The sequence below is a fragment of the Bidens hawaiensis genome, unplaced genomic scaffold (genome assembly GCF_021521415.1).
Source record: "Bidens hawaiensis isolate Kalapana, Puna unplaced genomic scaffold, B.hawaiensis_p1.1 tig00003115_1, whole genome shotgun sequence".
NCBI lineage: Eukaryota > Viridiplantae > Streptophyta > Magnoliopsida > Asterales > Asteraceae > Bidens > Bidens hawaiensis.
This window is the reverse complement of record NW_027491167.1, coordinates 2,551,053-2,573,895: the sequence shown is the minus strand read 5'-3', so window position 1 is coordinate 2,573,895 and position 22,843 is coordinate 2,551,053. Positions and strand designations below refer to the sequence as shown.

Here is a 22,843-nt window from a genome sequence, read left to right as displayed (position 1 = left end):
TTTTTTTTGTTCGGGTCAGAATGGGTTTTAATAGGTACACGTGTGGTGCAAGTGGTTTTAAATTCTCCTACAGTCCTACATAGCTATTTATGGTGATCTTAACACTACAATATAAGATGATCACATATTACAGTTGATCAAAAACAAGAAACACTATCACAGTGAAAGTGCAAAGCAAAATTAACAGTAGTACATATTCTTAACCAACAGTAACAGCATTTGAGTCAAAAAAACAAAACAAAACAAAATATTTTTATACATTTACTGCAAATGTCAACTCCGGTTGATTTGACCCATTTGCTTCATTCTTTACAGGTATTGTGTAACATTAGCTTTTAGAATCACACTTATACCAACAATCTAGACCAAATAATGGAAAAGTTTTATAATAATTATAAGTGATTGTCTGCAGTAGTTCAAAATTAATATCCAAGGATCGGAAGTCACTCCCCAACTGATAATCAATCGATCCATTGGAAGATAGCAGATAGCATCAGGAAATGCCATGATGAGTAACGTTTGAAAATCACACAAACATCCAACGGTATGATGAATTACAGAAATAAATCGTGATACTCGGATACAATAAAAATCATGATATCCATATTTGTTTGGTAACCACAATTATGTATGGATGCAAATATATCTGGTCACGTTTTAGATTATGCACAAGACAAGATTCGAAAATTTAGAGGCGTTTCACACTGACCAAATCAGTGTCAAATATCAAATATGATAATCCCCAAGATCGAGCCTTCTCCGTTCGCAAGGCGTGTAGGATTGAAAATGGTAGTGAACAGCCTTTGCCTATCAAAATACTTTCAAAACACAAATGGAGATGAGTCCCACAAAACAAAACCGAGGAAACAAGTGGCCATTTGATAGTTTGGTGGAACGGGCTCATGATCCATGTTCTGATATCCTTGAGATGGCGGGATAATACCTCCCACTTTCATTGATCTAACAGCTGCTTGGATCCCTGCTGTCACCTGAACTACATTAAAAAATGAAACAAATGCTCTCATAGTGGATCATAAAAGAGTGCATTATACAACTCTACACAATAATCAGTTTTAATATCTTATACAGTTATACTAACTACTGCAAATATCCTTAATTTTTCTGTAAATTCCATAACTTGTCAAACACACAACTGGTAGGCATTAAACACTTACTTTGCCTGAACCAAGACCGAAGATAAAGGGAATCGGTTCACCGGTTTCATCTTTGTGGTCGTATGTTGAATCAAAGCGCCATCCTTGCTTTGCAACTAACCGACCATAGTAGTGAATGGCAACCTGTACAGTACACAGATGCAAATACGTATATATGAAAAAGACAGATTACATACTAACATATTGTATACATTTTCAGTAGCATCCTAAATCCTCAATGCATACAATCTACCTCATTTTTTAAACTCAAAATCATACAATCAACAACACTAAAAACATATGCATAAAGTTCACAATTTGTGCATCAAATATTCAAATTATAATTATTACTGCAATCAAAATCAGAACATAAGAAACTCACATGCTCATCCTAATTTAAACAAGGAAACTGAAACTAGGTTATATATATATTTCATGATTTTTGAATCTAGGTAAGATACAACTCAGATAGGGAAATTTAATATCAAAACCACCTTTCCTATATCCATTTTGCTTTCGTAACTATTATAATTCATATACTAACATCTACGGCTGTAAATGAACCAAACGTTCAGCGAACAGTTCGTGAACCGTTCGGCTGAAAGTTCGTTTACGTTCGTTCGTTTAATAAATGAACAAGAACGAACAAGAAATTTTGTTTGTTTAGTTAAATGAACGAACATGAACAGAGGTTGCATCCATTCATTTGTGTTCGTAAGCGTTCGGTAATGACTAATATGTTCATTTATGTTTGCTTATGTTCATTAGATACAGGTTTGTTTTATATTTTATAATATTTTATTTGTAATAACCAACATAGCATTTAAATTTTATAATTTTATTATTTATGTCCATTCTGTCATTGTTTGTTTTATAAAGTCTTGCTTTAACTAACACCAAATCTAACATGTGCTTCATAGTTCATTGACATTATAAGAATAAAAACCGCCGATTGGGTGATGATTATGCTTATGATTATTATCATCTCAATTCTCAAGTTTCTTAACTTTATATTTAGTTAAGAATAATGTCTTTTTTTCTTAAAATAGCGGATGTTCGTTTGCTTTCGTGAACAAGTTCAGTTCTTTAACGAACGAGCAGGAACAAGATTTTTCGTTCGGTTAGCGTTCATGAACCGCACGTGAACAAGTTTAAAGCTAAACGAATGAACATGAACAAGGCTTCATTCGGTTCGGTTCAGTTCGTTTACAGTGTTAGTAACATGAGTGTTTTTGAGTGTGTAATTTTAGGTATAAAAGAAGTAAAAATTCAGCAGGATGAAGTTCGTATAATGGCGTAATTTCTGTTTGAACAAATCATTACGGCGACGTAATTTAACACGTAAAAAAGCTAAATCAAATGTTGTTTCTAGAATTCAAAGTAAATTTATCTAGTTCCCTTGTGTTAACAAACTGTAGCTTAAAATTCTATAATTACAAATTTCCTATACAGATTGAAAGTGATAAGAGCATCGAAACCTGATCGCCATTGACCGGAGAAACACCATCACCATCACCATCACCAAGGCGAAGATCCAACGCCTTAACACCTCCAGATTCAGGCAGTTCTGTAAATCGAGGAGTCTAAGAAATAAACGGAGGAGTTACAAACTGTAAAACACCAATGTCGTTGCGGTTGCGAGTGCGGGTTCTCACGCTAGTATGTTAAACGAGTCAGCTCACCTTGGCTCGAATACTATGAATTTGAGCTTGAGTTCGGCTCAGATAAAGCTAGAGCCAGTCAGCCAACAAGCAATCTCATATCGACTTGGAATCTAAATGTGCCAGCTCGGCTCGTTTATTTACAGCTCCAATTCGGTTTTAATTCAAATTTAGGGGTGTTTGGGATTGTTTATTTTTACTAACTTATTAACTTTTTAAAAAGTAATAAGGTGTTTGGGATTGCTTATCTTGTGAGAGGAAAAGTTCCATAAGTTACACTTTTGTAACTTATTAACTTAATGAAAAGTTATAAGGAGGTAAAATAAGGAATCCCAAACACCCCCCTTAATAAGAAAACAGCATGCTTTTCATGCAAAGTTTATTTTAAATTATAAGTATAAATCATCAACAAGAACAAACTGCAAAACTGATTCTAAAAACACCTTCAATATTCAAAAACTAAATTCCTTGTCATCGAAACCTTCCCAACCTTGAATCGCCGCCACCACATTCTCCACAATCTCATCTCTCGTCATCGAAACCTTTCCAACCTTCACCACACTACACGTCCCGGACCCGAAAAACAACAACCCGGAACCACACCCTCTTTCAATCTGCTCCTTCCAATTCTTATGACCCAAATCCACACCCGATGGCAACTTCTTCTTCCTAAAAAATTGCTTCCCTAACAACTTAGGCAAAAGATGAATAACCCGTTTATCTGCAAAGAACATATCGTATGAATCACACAGCTTCCGCTTCGATTCAAACGCCTTGTAATGGGTTCTGAGCTTGGAAAGCTTGATAACCTTGTATAATCTCAAGACGACCCCATGAGATTTGAGACTAACCGTATTAAAAAATACAATGAAAATTTTATAAATATAATTATATAAATGTTATATAAACAATTTTTCTTATTAATATCAATAAGCCCATTAGTCTTATTCAATCCAATTTTAAGCCCAAGACCCAACTCAAACCCTACTCAATTTTTAGCCTAATACTCAATCCCATTCTAAACTAATATTTTCTTTTACCACCTAAATCCTAATCAGTTTACCGCCTCTCAGACTCTCGCCATCTGAATTTCTGATCGGCCAAACAAGAACAAACATAATCAGTCACACACTCACACCCTCTGATCGGCCTCTCTCTGCCTCCCTCCCCGGTTCGTTCGTCTTTTCTCAACTCACCGCCTCCGCGCCTCACCAGAATTGGAAATCGGCCTCCCTCTACCTGCGGCTCTGCCTCCTCTGACTCAATTTCCAACATCCATCCTTGTGATAAGGTATAACATAAATACATAATACATTTAATTTATGTCTAATTTAATAGGCTTTAAGATTTTTAGGTTAATGATGTTTAGATTATTGTCACACCCCGACCAAAGGCGGCGGAACATGCCGGGGTGCAACGTGATTGGACAAATACACAAGACACTATTTAAAGTGACAATATTTCTTTAATTCATTTTATTTCAACAAATCGATAAACAACACATCTCGTCTACACAACAAGTTGAATACAAGTAGCAATTATATTGTTCATTTTACTAATATCCTAATAGTCTTGGTAACGTTTTTTCGTCAAGTCCTCGAGTCAACAAAAGTCAAACCTGTAACATTTCATAAAATAAAGTTTGTCAACACAAAGGTTGGTGAGCAATTCATAAGTTTGAGCATATAAGTATATAGTAATAAAAAGCCACAAAACTTGTATACAAAACAATAAATAAAAGCAACAACTTGGATAAATTGACAATCGCTAATAGAATTACGTTAGCGCCACCTAGCTACAAGGGGTTGCCAAGTAGTCTAGGATTTAATAGAATATCATTAATTGCATTACGTTAACAACACCGTGCTATAAGAGAATACCAGATAGATCACGGATTTATAGACTTCCCCATGGCTGAAAGCGATAAAACACATAGGCACATAGCATGTAACCATAGAACACCAAATCAAGAAATTATTCAAGTAAAGTATACAAATCACGTTTTTGGGTTTAAGATTCAAGTAAATAAAGCATTTAGTTTGATAGGTATGAAATGTCACCCCAAAACGAAAGGTGGAAAAAGGGGTATGAAATTACTTACCTCGATTGATGAACCGAGAAATAAATAGATAAATAAATGAAGCTCGAATGGTAAACGAACAGATCCAACTTGAAACGATAAACACCTTAGCTAAAATAAATAATGTAATATATATTAATGAACTTGAAACCATAATGAAACTATATTGGAAACATTGAACGAGGAGGTTCGGTTGTTAAATCGGGTTACCGGTTAGTTTGTTATTGATTAGAGACTCGTACTTAAATGATAATTAATATGAATATAATATTATCTTATTGGGCTTTTAAATAACTAAACCAATATTAAATAGCAACGAGACGGGTTTTAAATCAAGAGTTCGGTTTTATAAGAATGAATTGATATTAAAGTTTATAATAATATTATTAATGATAATAATAATTCTAAAAAGATATGTTAGATATATATATATATATATTATAATAATGATAATAATAATAACAATAATTATTTTCTACAATACTAATAATAATAGTTACAAAATAAAGGTCTTGGTATTAATTAAAGTGTCGTTGATAGAAATAATAATAATAACAATTAATATTGATAGTAAAATAATGATACCATACTAAGTTTTGATTCGGTTTCTAAACGAGTTCTCCATATTAAAGATCTATTAATAAATAGAACATTAGTACTAATAATTAGAAATAAATAAGGATATACATATTTTTTTTATAAAGAGTTAATAATAATAATAATTGTTAAAAATAATGAGTTTTATATATTTGAATAGTTTTATATTAATTATACGTCTTTTAACAACGATAACACAAAATCTGTTTTAACGTGGGACTCGAACTCGGGTCTTGACGAGACAACTCAACAATCCAAATCCCGAAACACAATATGTTAACAAACCAATTCCATAATTTAAATAACAAATTAAAACCAACTCTTTCCCACAACAATATAAACACCCGATAACCCTTTCCTTAATCCATTTAATTAAATCCGAAAACGAACTCGATAATGAAATCTTGAAATCCAACATCATGTATTATGTTAAGCCGAGCAAAAATCGTAAATTAACAATACCTACTCAGAAGCCGGAGAGGAGAGAAGCACGGGTTCGCCGGAAAAGAAAACGAATCGGAGAGAGATAGAGTGAGAGAGAGAGTGACGTAGAGGGAGAGAGAGATACGAGAAAGAGAGAGAGAGAGATCTGCGGGAAAGAGAGTGAGGCAGAGAGAGAGGCGGAGCTGTGGTGCCAGATTCTCGCCGGAAAGTTCCGAGGTCGCCGGAAAACTGAGAGGGAGAGGGGAGTGTGGTGATGGCGTTGAAGGTGTTGGCCGGAGAGGGAGAAGGGGAAAACGGCCGGAGCTCGGGTGTCGGAGGTCGGGGTCGCAGGAAAAACGGCAGGGGAGTGGGGTGGTGCATCGGAGGTGGTAGTGAGAATGGTGGTCGGATTTCGGTGGTGCTCGCCGGAGGCAGCGGCGGCAGCGGCCGGGACAAGAGAGAAAGAGATGAGGCTTGATGTTTATGTTAGGGTTAGGTTTGTGTTGGTGGTATATGTATTGCATATTTTCAAAACAAGCCCTCCAAGTTCTAATGGTTGTTTAAAACGAGTTTAAAGGTTTCTAATGCTTATAACAACTTAACAAAAACTCAGTTTGAACCCTTTGTGTTTTCTTAACGACACTAAAATATGACAAACATCAATATTATTTGAGATTGATGTCTATTATACTATTATATAATAAATAAATAAGGTTCTAAAATGTTGAGTTGGGTATACGGATTAAAAGTTTACAAAAACGAATATAATTCGTGATCTGAAATTTGACGAATGTCACAATTATGTTAAAAAAATGGGAGAATTTTGTGATTTTAGGTTAATAGTTTGATTACTTGCTAAGTTTGTTGTATTTATGATCTTATAGGAAGAAAGAATAATGAATCCGATAATGGAGAGATTTCTTGATCGTTTGGTTATTTTGTATCCAATGATCATGGATGTGCTTAAATATGTTGAAGAAACGGGTGAGACAAAAGCTATCATGAGCCAAGCGTAAGGGCTTCAATTGGAAATGGAAAAATACGACTTTGTATTTTACTTGCACTTGATGTTGTATATTCTAGACGTCACAAACTCATTGTCTCAATGTATTCAAAGGAAAGAATACGATTTGGTGAACGCGAGTTCATTGGTTTCTTCAACCAAGTGGCAACTTGAAGACTTTAGGTTGGAGGGGTATAACAAGTTTGTAGAGAAGGTTGGCTCTTTTTGTGAAAAACATGATATTCTAGAGGTAAAGATGGATGATTACTACATTAACATACTAACGCCAAGAAAAAAGACAAACATGAAAAATCGCCACTATTATGAGTATGATTGCTTCAATGCGGTTCTAGATTTGCAAATCCAAGAGTTTGGGGACCGTTTTAACGAGGTAACATCATACTTACTTGTTTCTTTGAGTTGTTTAACTCCTTGTGATAATTTTCGGGCATTTTCTATTCCAAAAATATTACGATTAGTCGAGTTGTACCCATATGATTTTGATGAAAGTGATAAAAGAAGACTCCCGGTTGAACTCGCGACATACATCGATAATTTGAAAGGAGATAAACGATTTTAAAACTTGAATGGTTTAGCAAGCCTTGTTCAATTGATGGTTCAAACAAAGAAACACCATTCCTTTGCATTGGTGTATCGTTTATTAAAGTTAGCTCTCGAATTACCTGTCGCAACCGCAACCGTTGAAAGATCCTTTTCGGCGATGAAGAATGTGAAGTCCGATTTACGTAATCGAATGGGTGATGAAAATTTAAGCGATAGTTGTCTTTGTTACATTGAGAAAGACTTGCTTATCAATGTTAAAGTAGATGATGTAATGGTTAGATTTCAAAAAATGAAAACTCGTAGAGAATAACTTTAATGTATTTGTTATCTAATATTTTGTTTGGTAATCCTTTTTTATATATATATGACCGACTCGACCCGATTCGACCCGACAGTTGTATTAGTACCGACAATAAAAATTTCCGACCCATGTGAGAAGATTTCCTGAATCCGCCACTAGTTATGAAAGTTGTAAACGAGTTTTCTTTCGCCCATTCAAGTTGAAAACGAATCATATATGAGTTTGATACAGATACCGAAAGTGTAAATGACGGAATGCGGTATATGACGGAATGCAAATTATATTAAAACATACCCGCTACGAAGCGCGGGCTAGTATTTTTATAAGGGAAAATTCTCAAAATGGACATACTTTATAAAGAGATTTCACTTTTGTCCCCTAAATTTTAGAATTTCAAATATGCCCTCACTCTAACTCATCGTTGACGACGTGTTTGTAAAACACATCGTCAAAGATGCGTTAGACTTGCTCTAACATATCGTCAAAGATGAGTTAGGTATTCAAACACATGGTCAACGACGTGTTTAGTATCTAAAACAAATAGCCAAAGACGTCTTATCCTATTAAAATTAATAATTGAAAACCTTCTCATTTATTTTCTTTTCTCTTAGTACAAAACCTCAAAAAAATTCCAACCTTGAGGCTAAAAGAAAAAATTCTTTAAGGGTGGCTTGGGAAATAAGAAAAAATGTTGAATAAGTTGGGACAAGAGTATCACTCTGATTGAGGTGGGAGGTCGCAGTCTTATGCTTTTACAGGAATCTAATATTGCTCTTTCTACAAAATGGTGTAGACGTGTAAAAAAGAGCACATGCGTTATGGGGGAAAGTTATTTCATCTATTCACCATTCGGTGAGAACTTGGCATATTTTACCTTATGCTTCAAGTATCTTTAATTGACGATACACATAGGTGGATGTGGACCGAGGACAGATTTGAAATGTTCATCATCGGCTCATGAAGTGGGCTATTTTTAACGTTGGTCAACTGCTCCTTATGTTATGGAGTTTAATAATTGGGTTTCAAAAAAAATCATTTGGAAATCGGAGAAGGATGTGTTATCAACAAGGGTTGGCCTTCTTCAACTATTCATACCAGTAGACTCGATCGAGTGTGATCTTTGTGAGGATCTTCAGGAGACGACAGACCATTTATTCACTTCTTGGTCTAATATTTATAGCGATTAAATTAAACTCAAGAATATATCACTATATTAATAACTGATTGATGAAGTGGTTAAACAAATTAAACAATTTAAGCTTAGTTGTTATTTTGTGAAAGCAAAACTAAACTTGCATTTGAAAAGTTGAGCTTGAAAAATTGGGTTTGGAACACTTAAAAAGCATGGGTGGGATATTTGGGATCTTTGAACCTTATATATTAGAAGTTTATAGAAGAAAATACGAACTTGAGGGGTGCATATACTCCCCTGATTCAACACTGAATCTGCCCTACATATTAACACTTGTATTGTTTTTAGTTTTATTTTATATTAATTTGATAAACAGTTTCAATCAAACTATAATTATTCATTCATTATATTTCTTTTTATCTTAAACTAATGATTTTTTGAATCTGTCGCTTACTTTTGTTCATATTGATAACTAAATAAGTTCAATGGATAATCACTTAACTTCAAATGAGTCAAACAGGATACTTACTAACCATTAATTTTGAAGTTCAGTTTTATATTTTTATGTTCAATTTATAGTTACTTTCTGGTTATATTTTTGTTGAAAGAATTAAGCTAATATTCTAGTAACCTTAGTACATGGGCTGTTTGGTTCATTCAGATCTGAATGAGTCAGATATGAATGAGCATCTGTCTCATTCAGCAACAACAATAAGTTTGAATGATTCAGGCCTTTATATTAACTATTCAGATGTTTTTCTTTTTGAAACCAAACAGTCTGAAGTCTGAATGAATCAAATGTTTCCATCTAAATGGTTTCATTCAGATGTAAACAAACAGCTATGTAGTATGTAGCTTTTTTTTCTTTTTTATTACACACATTTGTTATCGTATGTTATAATGTGAAGGTAGGTTAATACAAGTGTGGGTATTTATCTTCTAACATGTAGAGTTATTGATTATTTTGTTTGTTGTCAAGGAGTTCGTTAGACCGTCTAAAAAAATGTACGTGCCAATCTAGTAACTATGCATAAGCTTTTGCTTATGTGCGTGATGTATAGGAGTTTAGACTATATTAACTAAAAAGTTGTGTATTCGTTATTGCCTTATTGGTTGTTGCGGAGGACATACAAATGATATTTTCCGTACCTATTATATTTCAAATACCAGTTTTGTTAATCATATTTTTTGTGTAGGGGTTAGGAATGTTCAAAAGGTAAAACCCGCCTAGGGCCGGCCCTGAGCCATGGCAGGGTAATCGAAGGCCACAGGCCCGACACCCCGCTAGGCCCGAATTTTTTTTTCAAAAGAATTTATATGTATTTTTATCAAAAAAAAATATGTATAATCAATGTTTCAACACAATTATATAACCACTAGCTTGGTCTAGTGGTAAAAGGGTATGACATCTAATCAAAAGGTTGTTAGTTCTAATCTTATTTGAGACAATTATAAGTTTATTTTATACAAAAAATTTTTACACAACTAAATCATAATCAAGTAAGTTCATTTAAAATTAAATTGTTTAAACCCAACAAAATGTTTCTTTTACTTAAGGCCCGAAAAAAATGTCGCCTTTGGCCCAAAAAATTTTTCGCATTCTCGGAGCCGGCCATGACCCGACCATTTTACCTTATACCTGGCCCATACTGTTTACCCTTTTAGGAAGAAACGTAGACCAAAGACCCTACACTCTAAACAATTAAAGAGTCAGGTATAAATAAGGGTTTCAATGGTCTAACCATTTACCCTTTAAGGAAGTAATCTAATATCTTTTCTTGCATTTACTAGTTCCATATCTCACACATGACTTATATATATAAATAATAAAACAACTATATTCTCATTTAATAACATAGAAAAGTCTAACTTTGAAAGTTTATCAATCATTTCAACTGATACAAATAATATTCAATTCATAATTAAATGTAGCGAACAATTAAGTGGTTCTCATATATTTGTTTCCAATCACTAGTATGACCCTTTATTTTTATTTTTTCTTAATAGTTGGGAAGGGGTCACGGTTTGAATAAGGGTCATGCCCTTAAAACACTTTTACTCTTTAAGGTGAAATTTAAAAACTCCTAACCCGACCAGTATTATATACTTGGGTCTAATTAAGGGTTTTGTGAATCAAGTAACCGGGTTTTAAGGGTTTGACCCTTATCTTGCTCACTTGGTAATGTTAATGTGTCTAGGGAGTTTTTTTTTTTACCACAAATGCAGGTGTGTGAGTTATATGGGTGTTTCATATATATGTAATTCGTTACTACATTAGGTGGTTGTGTCATTTTAATATGGGTGTTTGATAATGTATTTAGTTATTATTTACATATGTTTACTCAACTTGTTCCCTCCTAGTCCTAGCTTCTTGAGGCCGTTGGTTAACCCTCCATAATCATAAGCCTTTGACTGGTCACCCATTGTTGTAAGTAAAAGTCATCATTAGTCGTCGCCGGTCGTAGTCCTTCATTCTCTTCATGCTCCCACCTCTCCTGTTCTTCTTTATAAGTTAAAAAAAAAGAAAGAAACCTCTTAACATATTATTTAACATAAAATATACCAAGACTTATGTTTGATCAATTAATAAATTTGATCAAACATCGATCGATAACAGGATGAACACTATAAATCTTATTATCAGGTTTTGATTACTTGAGTTTATAGCTCAATTTTTAAGCAAAACACTAGTTAAGATTTTCTAGATAATCTAAACGATAATTACAAAGATTACACATAATATAAACAACTAATATGATCTCCTCACTATCTTTGACTTGAAATTCTATGATATTGCGTGCATATTTCTCTAATAGTTGCAAAGTCATTATATAGGTATCAAGTTGTTCATCAATAAAAACTTCATCTTCGACATTAGTAAAATCTTCATCACTAGCCAAATTGTCTTGCTTTCACTAAGTTTTGCAACTTATGTGTTGACTCTTTCAAATAGGGTGAACAATAACTGAACTGTCAATCGAATTGAAAATCGACGAAACCAAACCGAAATTATCGATAATCAAAATTAATTGAAAAACGGTTATATGTTCTTTTTTGTACCCTTGATTAACCGAACCGGACCGAACCATTCAGATTTTCATATTTTTTCTAGCTTTTATACCTCCATTTCATGTATTTCATGTTTCATACCACCAATTCTGTACTATTTCACGTATTTATACATTCAATTCATGTATTTATGCATATATGCTATGTATTTTAAGTAACATTTTTAACCCAAGTTTGATTTTGGCTATTAACTGAAACCGAACCAAAAACCAAAAAAAATTATAAAAATATAAAATAAAAAAACTAACCGAATAAACTAAACCGATTAACCGAAAACCGATTGATAAATTTGGTTGACGCTAATAATCAAACTAAACCGTGCGCATTCCCACATGCGGTAGTAAAAGTTCTTATCTATTAGTACAGTCTTTAGAGAGTACCAACTTGCTACGAGCAACAAGTTTTTAATCAACAATTCAATTCTTTCTAATCATGAGCACCAAGTTCTTTACGGTGTATTTGCCTCTTTGTTAGACTTAAAACAAAAACCTATGACGATAGATAATTTAATAATAAGATTTGAAAAGATTTATACAAGAAAAAGGAAAAAAGATATCCACGTGGCATTCTTTGAAATCGGAAACCTACAGGATGTTTGGGTACACATGGTTGGGCCCACATCATTAACATCGTGAATATAAGTGGCAATCGTATCACATCTCATCCTAGACAATAGTTTTAAAAGTTTCAAAAATATTATGCTTAAAATATAAGTTTCAGACTTTCAGTCACAGAAAATCTTCGTGAATATCAGACTGTAATTAAAATATACTATATTCCAAATTTGCAAAACGTTCATGAGTAACTTTATTAGTTTGTTATTATAAAAAAGTCCTGATCGAGATCATTTATCTTTTTTTTATCTCGAGATACATATTGGGTCTTGAGTGTGAGAAATGTTACGTTTTGACTAAATTTGTTAAATGAGTCGTGTTTATGGGTTGATAGGTTAAACCCAATATGAACCTAGAAATCATGTCATAGACATGAATTCCAACATGACAAGTGTATTCATAAGCTAGCACGAATATAACTTGTTTAAACCATAATATTTTTTTCATATTAATTCTTCCTAATTTTAATATTGTTTACCTTTTACGCAGGTCTGTGTAAATTATGGCTCTCTTACTTTTTAAACTTTTATATATAACTAAGGAAACATCCAAATAGTTTAAGTTAATTGCATATATAAAGATAAAAATAAAATAAATAAATGAGTTAAACATTTAACGTGCAAATCTGTTGGGTTAAGACGAATATGCTCATTGAGCTAACTTGTTCGAATGTTCGACCCAAAACTAACTCAAAACTCTTTTTAACTAAAACAAAACTCGTGAATTTCATGTTAGGTTTGTTTGTGTTTTCCCGCCTCATTAAAAATTCATACCTCTATTTTTGACATGATAAAATGTCGTTTTAAATCGGACAAGATAAAAGATCACCATTAAGACACACCAGAGGCATATAAATCAAGAGAAAATTTGATCAATCTTATTTGGATGAGTGTGACAACTATGGGCTGTTGGACTTTTCAAATCCATTAATCATTTTCAAACTAAGTTGATATATTTAGTGAGGTTTTCCTGAATTTTTTTTCTATACAAGTTGCAATATATGATGACACCACTAGTAGGCAGTAGCACATGAACATGTCATACGCAAAGAGCATGCTTTAAATATGTCCACCCCAAATAATATTGTATTGGCTTCGTTTGATACTATCAACTATGACTAATTTCGTGTTGAGGGACTCGGTACACTCATAGACCTTTTTACATATTTGATCATATAGTTATATTTGTAACGACCATATGATTTTATTGATCATGAAGCTTACAACCTAAATAAGATTTAAAAAGTCAACCTCTTTTTTTAAACAACTCTTATAATTATCAGAATATATATTCTGGGTTGAGTTATAATAAAAAGATTAGTTTTCCTAAGAATGATATGAAATAATCTTGTCCATTCATTTTAAAATTAAATGGTTGAGATTAGATTATAGAGATCATAGGGATAACACATTTGTTGACTTTCTCCCTTCACATGCAAGACACATGTCAAATACCCCAATCATTTTAAAACGCCCATAACTTTTTTATACGACATTTTTTTTTTCAAAACAATTTCACCATAATAACGAGTGTGTTTTTATCTTTTATATAAGTACCATATTGCTATATAAAAATAAAAAAGAAAATTTCGTGGGTTTTTTTCAAAGTGTGTTTTACCAAAATTATGTTTTACGAAATTATGTTATACAAGTGTGTTTTATTGTTTCATAGTGTTTTTTGCATTGTGTTTTTACATTGTGTTATTTAATTGTGTTTTACATTGTGTTTTTGTCATTGTGTTTTATTTTCATAGTGTTTTTTCCATTGTGTTTTCTACATTGTGTTTTTCATAGTGTTTTTATTTTTCGGCGAAATTTTCGAAGACTTTTCCGGCAAGGTGGTGGTGGTGGGTGGCGGTGGGCGGTGGTAGTTGTAGGAGATGAGTGAAAATTTAAGTGGGTTTTGAAATTAAATTAAGTGGGTTTCAATATTAAGATAGTAGACCAAAATACCATTCTTCCTAGCTTTCTTAAGATAATTAAACTTCTTATTTGATCTTTTCTCTCTATATATATACAATTATATATATAAACCATATATTTGGGAGTTGGGACAAGATCACAAGATAATATTTCACATCAATTGATACGTCTTACAAATATATGCATAGTAGTGTGTAAATTACATTTTTGTCATGCGATTTTAAGTTTTTAACTTGTTACGACATTCGGTTTGTATTTAATGACATAAATTTAAATTATTAATCCATGTTTAATGACATTGATGACATAATTTATATTTGTTTTATTTATCTGCTATAGATGCGTTCGTCTATTAAAATACGTATGGTTTTTTTCTAATATGTTTTCAATAGAGTTATAAGAATTCATATTAGATTATAATAAATTATAATGAATCATACATGTATTAATGAGTATATTGCATTGAATGTTAATTTATTTTAGTTTTATTTTATTTTTTAAAAACATTTATAAATTTTATTATTTTGGTTGAGTTGCTACCATTTAAGTTAGAAATAGTGCGGGCACCCCTTTATACCTTAATCCGTATCTAATGACATAAGTTTTATTGTGCACAATAACAGTAGTTGACTTGCACATGTTGGGTCAGATGCAACACTAGATATCCCGTCGGATGGCGGGGGCATGTATCCCTGCTAGTCTACATGTAAAAACTCATATTTTTCTTTCTTTTTATAGACAAGTCCAACTGTGAAATATATAACGTAGGTATTTAAGTATTATTAAAGGGTACATAACATGGCTATCAATTCAACCATATTTCTATCACGTAAGCGTAAGTAATCACTCTAAAACTTATAAATCGTTCACCTTCCGGTATCAACAATTACATATAAAAGAACTCCATGCATGGTCACAAGTCACATGACCTTTGTCAAACATAAAATCACATGCATTCGCTTATGCCACTTGTATTTTGTTGTGGTACATTTGGTCAAGTCATTGTCATTGTAGTTTTATGTGTAATGTTTCGTCCAACTAAAAATATCCTAAGAAGTGCTATGATTTACACGTATAAAACACTCTCTAGTTTTAACAAACTAATACATCAAATCGGGATTGGATTAAACAAGACTATAACCGAACACATTTGACTTGTCCTAAGTGCTTACTTGTTGATTTGATTTTCTATTCTCTCACTTTATTGTACCTACTCTATTTGACTAAACTTCATGTGTTCCACTATGAAAACATCAATCCATATTGTACAAACGAACTGTGTAACATATGATTTGTTAAAAAAATTCCGATCGAAATTTAGGGTTTAGATCGACTCATTTATCTGTTGAGACTGAGCTCAGCCTGTCAAAAGCCCAAGCCAACTCGTGGCTCAATGGCTCATCAAACCGGTTCATTAAAAACTCGTTCCAGCTCGTGAATTTGGTTTGTATCTAGCATATTTAAAAAAATACTTATATAAACTAAAATTCAAAAAGGGGTGAAATATGGGGGTGGGGGGATGAATTATTGTCGTCTTTCATCACTTTTGTTTTATTATTATTATTATAATTGTTTATGTGCGATATATATATATATATGATTGATTTCTTTTGATAACCACTTTGAGTTTTAAGAACTCGAAAGAACTTAACGTAACAATTTTTTTTTTCGAATTTTTTTTACACACATGTAATACGTAAGTGTAAGTAACGTAAAAAAATTACGGTATTTTTTTACACACCGAATCGACTTATTACACTTGTGTAACTAACATTTAAACTTGTGTAATCATGAAAAATACTTATTCTCTCTTCTGATTCATTTTTAATTTGGATTTATTCTCAGCCACACATTCCATTCTCATTTAATTAAATGTGTGATTCATATTGAGTTCTTAAATTTCTTACAACTCATCAAGGTTCTCAAAATAACCATCCCATATATATATATAGAGAGAGAGAGAGAGAGAGAAATGTTATAATAAGAAGTAGATTTTTCTTAAAAAAGTGTAGGAAGTGTGTTTTCACCATCAGATCTAATAAAACACACCGCAAAATAAACACACCGCAACTAAAATAAAATACACCGCACAATAAACACAATTTTCATATCCGCCGTCAGATCAACATATCTAATGTACCAGATTACTTCTTGCACTTTTTAGACACATTCCACTTCTTAAATTTTGTATTTTTGTTTGAAACATATGGTATGGTTGAAGATAGGGCTAGCATATCGTGTATACCTGTACACGATAAGACACGAACACGAAATGTGTATACCTGTACACGACACGAAAACTTATCGTGTACTTGTAACCCAAACACGAACACGAACCTGCTACTACCTGGTATACACGATAATACACAATAGTACACGATAATAGTTGTTTAGAAACATATATTTGACAACCTAGCGGTGACGGGTGATGGCTGAAGAGAGATATGGCCGTCGACAGGAGGAAGGCCGGCGACGGGTGATGGCCAGAGAAAGATATGGCTGGTGACTGGAGGAAGGCCGGCGATGGTGGGATGGATGATGAGAGGCGAGTAGGCGACGGCTGTGGTTTGGCTTGTAAGAATGATTTGGATGAATTTAGGGTTAAGGATGATATAATATAACTATATATATATATATATATTTTTAAAAATAACTAGGTATAAACAGGTATTATACCTGTTTAGACACGAAAATTAACAGGTAATTTCGTGTCTGCATGTTTAGTACACGAAACCTGTACGGCCTTACCTGTTACCTGTTAAAGTCGTGTAGGTACGTATCGTGTATAAATTGTCAGCCCTAGTTGAAGATGATATAGGAATTCTAATGTGAATGCTTTTATAAGGCTATGTGATATATAGTGCTACAACATCATACACCTCTAAAACAAAAACTCACTCTTTACCGACAGGACACCACATAACGCAAATCAGCCAATTTTATAGCTCATTCACTACACATAACCTTATAAAAGCATTCACATTAGAATTCCTATATCATCTTCAACCATACCATGGTATGCTTCAAACAACCCTTCAAAGTTTTTCTCAAATTTTGTGTTTTTGTTAGAAATGAACTTGTGAATTAATGCGGGTAAAACTAGTAAAAAATGTAAAAAAAAAAGAAGGTGAAATCATCCTTGATATGAATGCGTTGGTAGGCAGATGAGAGAGAAAGAGAGAGAAAGAGAAAGAGAAAGAGAAAGAGAAAGAGAAAGAGAAAGAGAAAGGGCACCAAAAAAAGCGTGTGAAATCGGCTCTGAACCTTTGACTCGTTCATTCTTCACTCCATTTATACCTATACAATTCATACACCCAACTCACATGATCACCAATCCAAACCAAAACCAAAACCAAACATGTCCTCCCAGATCATCATTCAACCTCTTCATCTCTCCATCTCCATCTTCTTCCTTTTAATCCTCTCCGCCTCCTCCGACCCACGCGCCACCCCCGCCGGCAACCTCACCTGCTCCGGCGACCGTGCCACCTCACCCAACTTCATCCCAACGTTCGTCCAAGCCATGGAACGTCTCTCCAGCAACCTCAACAGCTCCAACAACAACTTCGCCATCACCAACATCACCGACCCATCCCAATCCCAGTCCCCCTTCTACGCCTTAATCCAATGCCACCGCGACCTCTCCCGCACCGACTGCCTCGTCTGCTACGCCGTCAGCCGCACCGCCGTCCCCGGCTGCCTTCCTCGTACCTCCGGCCGCATATTCCTCGACGGATGCTTCGTCCGGTACGATAACAACAGCTTCTTCCAACAGGCCGTTGACCCGGCAACCGATACCAGAAACTGCACTTCCAGTTTAGCGAATAATAATAATAAATGGGATGATTTCCAAGGTGGGTTTTTGGAGTTTAATCGGAGTGTGGGTGAGTTGGTGGAGAATGTTACTAATTTAGCTGTTAATAATAGTGGATTTGGTGTGTTGGGGTTGAATGGGGTGTATGGGTTGGCACAGTGTTGGGAGAGTTTGACTAATAATGAGTGTAGGACGTGTTTGGATAAGGCTAAGGCTGAGGCTGTTGGGTGTTTGCCCAGTAGAGAAGGAAGGAGTATGAATGCTGGGTGTTATTTGAGGTATTCCACTCACAAGTTCTTCAATAATGATTCTCAGGCAGATGGGGGTAGTTCTGGTATTTCACTTGTTCCTTTTCTGGGGTTTTATCATTTTATTATGGGTTTTTATCATTTTATTAAATTTTTTGGATTTTTTTTTTTGGCGAAGTGGGTTGCTTTTTGGAAGCTTTATTTCAGTTTTTTATGAATTTAACTGTGATCCCAATGCCAAGAAGTTTCTTTTATTTAATAATAATAATAATAATAATAATAATAATAATAATAATAATATGCTTGGGTTTTGCGATCATATGATGATGTTTGTTCATCATTTTGCACTTTGACTATATATTATTATTGGTCGTATTTAGAGTTAACTTTTGATCACTGGGTGTCACATTGAGTTCTTCTAATAGAGGTCTCATGTACGAATCTAATTTTCAGTTATTACACGGTTTTATTTGTTAACAGCGTATTTACGGGTACCGTCAAAAAATTAAACTCTAAAAAATTGATTTTGGTATTTGGGTGATTCATGTGATTTGTTTTTGTTTTTGATTTCCTTGTAATATTTTTTGAACATCTTATGTTTCAAGCCATGTTATTATATTATACCAATTTTTCTAGTTTTCGTGGCAAGTGGTGCTCAAGATTCTCAAGATTAGCCAATTTTCAAATATAATGGCTCACTTCTTTTATTGACCTTATATAAATTCAAAGGTCAAACATTGTAATTTTCAAACTCAAAATTGATATGGGTGTCTTCTGTTTTCAGCTTCCATTTTTTTAATTACTGTATTATTTAAACAGTTTTAACATGATAACCCTTTTTTTAAGTTAAGGTTTAACATTCCTTACAATAATTGAACCCAAATGTTATTTTTTTCTTTTGACATTCAAAAGTCAAACTTTTATTTGGATCTATGAACCTCCTCCATGTGCAAGGTTGCTTGGTCATGTTTAATTTATTATCCTCAGATCATATGAAATTTGGGTGTATGTTCTTGTTAACCTACCTGGAAAAATTTCTAATTTATTTTGTTGACTTTTCAGTCTTGGTCTATTTCTTTATCCTTATTTTTTTTTTCTATTTGCTTACTTGTCTGGTATTCCATAAAAACATAAACAAGGATTTATTCTCAATCAAAACATATTAGTTGTATTTTTTTATTCTGAAAAATCGTTTTCACGGATAAACTACAAGGAGAACCGTCTGTATCACTAGTCCTCGTGTTTGAATATTGACTCTGCACGAACGGTTTCATGACCGGGAACGATGGCTTTTTTCAGTCTTTGGTCAAAGGGTATAATGGTAATTCTAACTTCTAGTTACCCATGGTTTCAGGGCTATCGAGTCCAGGAGCCAAAGTAGCCGTGGTCTTGGCTGCAGTTGCTTTCCTCATGATCTCATCTTTTGCTGGTTATGCTGCATATATAAGAATATCAAAGATCCGAGAAGGTAAACCTGAATCTTAATATTATTAAATATAAAAATAAAATTCTGACCCGAGAGATCATAATCTTGACTTGCGTTTACAGAGCGGAAAAATATGGGCATGTTATCGAATTCGTTTAACAAGTCTGGATTAAAGTACAAATATGAAACGCTTGAGAAGGCAACGAATTACTTTGACCTTTCGAATAAGTTAGGTCAAGGGGGAGCGGGTTCGGTCTATAAAGGAACTCTTCCGAATGGAGATGTTGTTGCTGTGAAACGGTTGTTTTTCAATACCCGACAATGGGTCGATGAGTTCTTCAATGAAGTTAATTTAATCAGTGCAATTGAACACAAGAATCTCGTCAAGCTTTTGGCTTGTAGTATCGAAGGACCCGAGAGTCTTTTGGTCTATGAATATGTTCCAAATAAGAGCCTTGATCATTTCCTTTTCGGTAATTTTCTTATTTTTTTTAACTAATTTAATTGCTATGAAAAATGTGGGACGGTAATCTTCAAGGAGGTGGCGCAATGGTAAGAGCCGAGTTAGGCTCATTAAAAATTAAAAGCCCAAATTTTAATATATAAAAACTATTATCGAAATCTTATTATATAGATATCATTTATTACTTTTGTAGCTTATTAATTATGCATCATTGCTATGTTAAAAATAATGTTTATTTTCTTCTTATTGTGTAAAAATAAAAAGTTATTATTTTTATTAAATAAACGAGATTGCTTGACGAGCCAGGAGTCGGCTCAAGCTTTTACAAGCCAAGCCTATGCTAAACATTTCAACGCAGTATGATAAACAAGGCGAGCTGACTCGGCTTGGTTTGTAAACGAGCTGAGCCCAAGTCCTAACAGGCTCAGCTCATTTACAGCCTATTCGAATCTAGCTTCCACTGGTTCTCTGATTTTAACCACCTTGAAGACCACTTGGGCAGCAAAAGCCGTGTTTTTACCTTATCCCATTAGTTAGCATGGTATTGATCGGGTTTTGTGAGTTTTCCATTAATGGGTTCTCACTGTTTGAATATGATTAAATTATTTCATTGCAGACAAAGATAAAGTACAAGTTTTAACCTGGAGACAGAGGATGGCGGTGATACTTGGAACAGCTGAAGGTTTAGTTTATCTTCATGGAGGTTGTCATGTAAGAATCATCCATAGGGACATTAAAAGCAGCAACATTCTTCTTGACAAAGATTTTAATCCCAAGATCGCTGATTTTGGCCTCGTCAGAACTTTTGGCGCTGACCGAAGTCATCTTACCACCGGAATCGCTGGAACTTTGTAAGCAAATCTGTATAGTTTTTGCACATCCATGTTCTTTTGTGTGAAAATGTTAATGATTTGTTGTGTTTGTTTAATTTCAGAGGTTATATGGCACCTGAATATATAGTCCGAGGACAACTTACAGAAAAAGCTGATGTTTTTAGTTTCGGAGTTGTGGTTCTTGAAATTGCATGCGGGAAAAGAAACAATGCCTTTGTAGAAGATACCGGCTCGCTTTTGCAAAGTGTACGAACTAAAAATCAAACATCTTCTTTTCCATGTTCTTAACTCATTTCGTTGTTTCAAATTATAATCGTGTTTTGATCAAACAATAAACAGGTTTGGAAGCTATACAAAGAAGGTGTGGTGACGGAAGCAATCGACCCGTTACTAAACGGGGAGTTTCCCGAGCACGAAGCGTTAGAAGTGATGCAAATCGGGCTTTTGTGCACGCAAGCATCCGCGGCTCTACGACCATCAATGGCGGAAGTGGTCGAGTTTTTAACAACAAAAGCCGAAGACCGGGTGACCCCAATGCCGATCCCAAATCAACCGCCATTTTTAAATGCTCGGTCCCTGATGAATAATCAAGGGATAAGCAGCAGCTCGACTTCTGGTCCGTTGACCAAGATCGGGCTGTCGTTTACCAACACATCACGGTCGTCGACTACACCAAGCTCAGAGTGGCCGTTAAGAATTGATGAACTGAGCTCGAGTTAGCTTGGTTTTTTTTTGGCCATAGAGTTTGGGTTTGAGGGGATTTTTTATTGGATTGGGAGGGATTTGTGTATATTTTATAACCAAGTCTAGGTTCATATGTGCTTGGTAATTTGTTAATTATTTTTTTATTTTCTTTTTTGCAAATATTTAGTATATCTTTGTAAGGGAGTTTTGTGGATTTTATCAAGAAGTTAAATCAAATAAAAATTTGGTTACATTTATATTTATTCGGTGGTTTCATGCAAGTTTTTTTTGTAAAGAAACTAATTTTAGAGGCCTATGTTAATATGATTCTGGTTACTGACAGTTTTATCTTTGTTTTCGGATATGTGAGCGATCACAACTCCCGACTTGTAAGGCCCCGTTACCGGTAGCCCTACTTTAGCATCGGATTTACTCATAAACACAGTTCTACAAATCAGAGTTTATTAAAACTTTCGTGGAATATAAAACATCAACCATTAGTTACAAAACATTAAATCTTTTCTTTGATATCACAACACAAACATCATATTTAAAACATCATTTCTTCTATCTTCATATGCCAGCTGTTTAATCCATGCCATGTGTCATCCTCATGCCTTCTCAATAAACATATATACCTGTGTTACCTGCGTGCATACTAAAAGTCAGCTACGCTGAGTGAGTTCTAGTTAATCAAGCAACTTACCATACAACCATTACACGTATTACGTAAATATCCGAAGACACATAGTCCACTGTCTATCCTGCTCACCTTACCACTTAACCCCTTAACTATCACTTACACCTTAGCCACTTCATGCCACTTAATAACAAAGACACATAGAGGCTTGCCCT

At 34.0% G+C, this 22,843-nt stretch overlaps 1 protein-coding gene and 1 pseudogene across 1 annotated transcript; one reads left to right on the top strand and one right to left on the bottom strand.

The window, feature by feature from the left end:
• Window positions 1-688: 688 nt before the first annotated feature.
• Window positions 689-3,549, bottom strand: LOC143622342 (peptidyl-prolyl cis-trans isomerase FKBP17-1, chloroplastic-like; annotated as a pseudogene).
• Window positions 3,550-17,873: 14,324 nt separating this feature from the next.
• Window positions 17,874-22,251, top strand: LOC143622336 (cysteine-rich receptor-like protein kinase 42). Its single transcript, XM_077093523.1, has 6 exons — window positions 17,874-18,668; window positions 19,937-20,050; window positions 20,131-20,481; window positions 21,088-21,322; window positions 21,406-21,550; window positions 21,644-22,251. The coding sequence occupies exons 1-6, from the start codon at window positions 17,879-17,881 to the stop codon at window positions 22,022-22,024; spliced, it is 2,016 nt and encodes a 671-aa protein (XP_076949638.1). The 5' UTR covers window positions 17,874-17,878; the 3' UTR covers window positions 22,025-22,251.
• The last annotated feature ends 592 nt before the right edge of the window (window positions 22,252-22,843 follow it).

What these genes read in the sequence shown, in the direction of transcription:
- LOC143622336 (XM_077093523.1), top strand. Translation starts at nt 17,879, where the DNA reads ATGTCCTCCCAGATCATCATTCAACCTCTTCATCTCTCCATCTCCATC. An exon ending in ACCGGAATCGCTGGAACTTT is followed by an intron (nt 21,323 to 21,405) that starts GTAAGCAAATCT and finishes GTTTAATTTCAG; the next exon opens with AGGTTATATGGCACCTGAAT. An exon ending in CCGGCTCGCTTTTGCAAAGT is followed by an intron (nt 21,551 to 21,643) that starts GTACGAACTAAA and finishes AACAATAAACAG; the next exon opens with GTTTGGAAGCTATACAAAGA.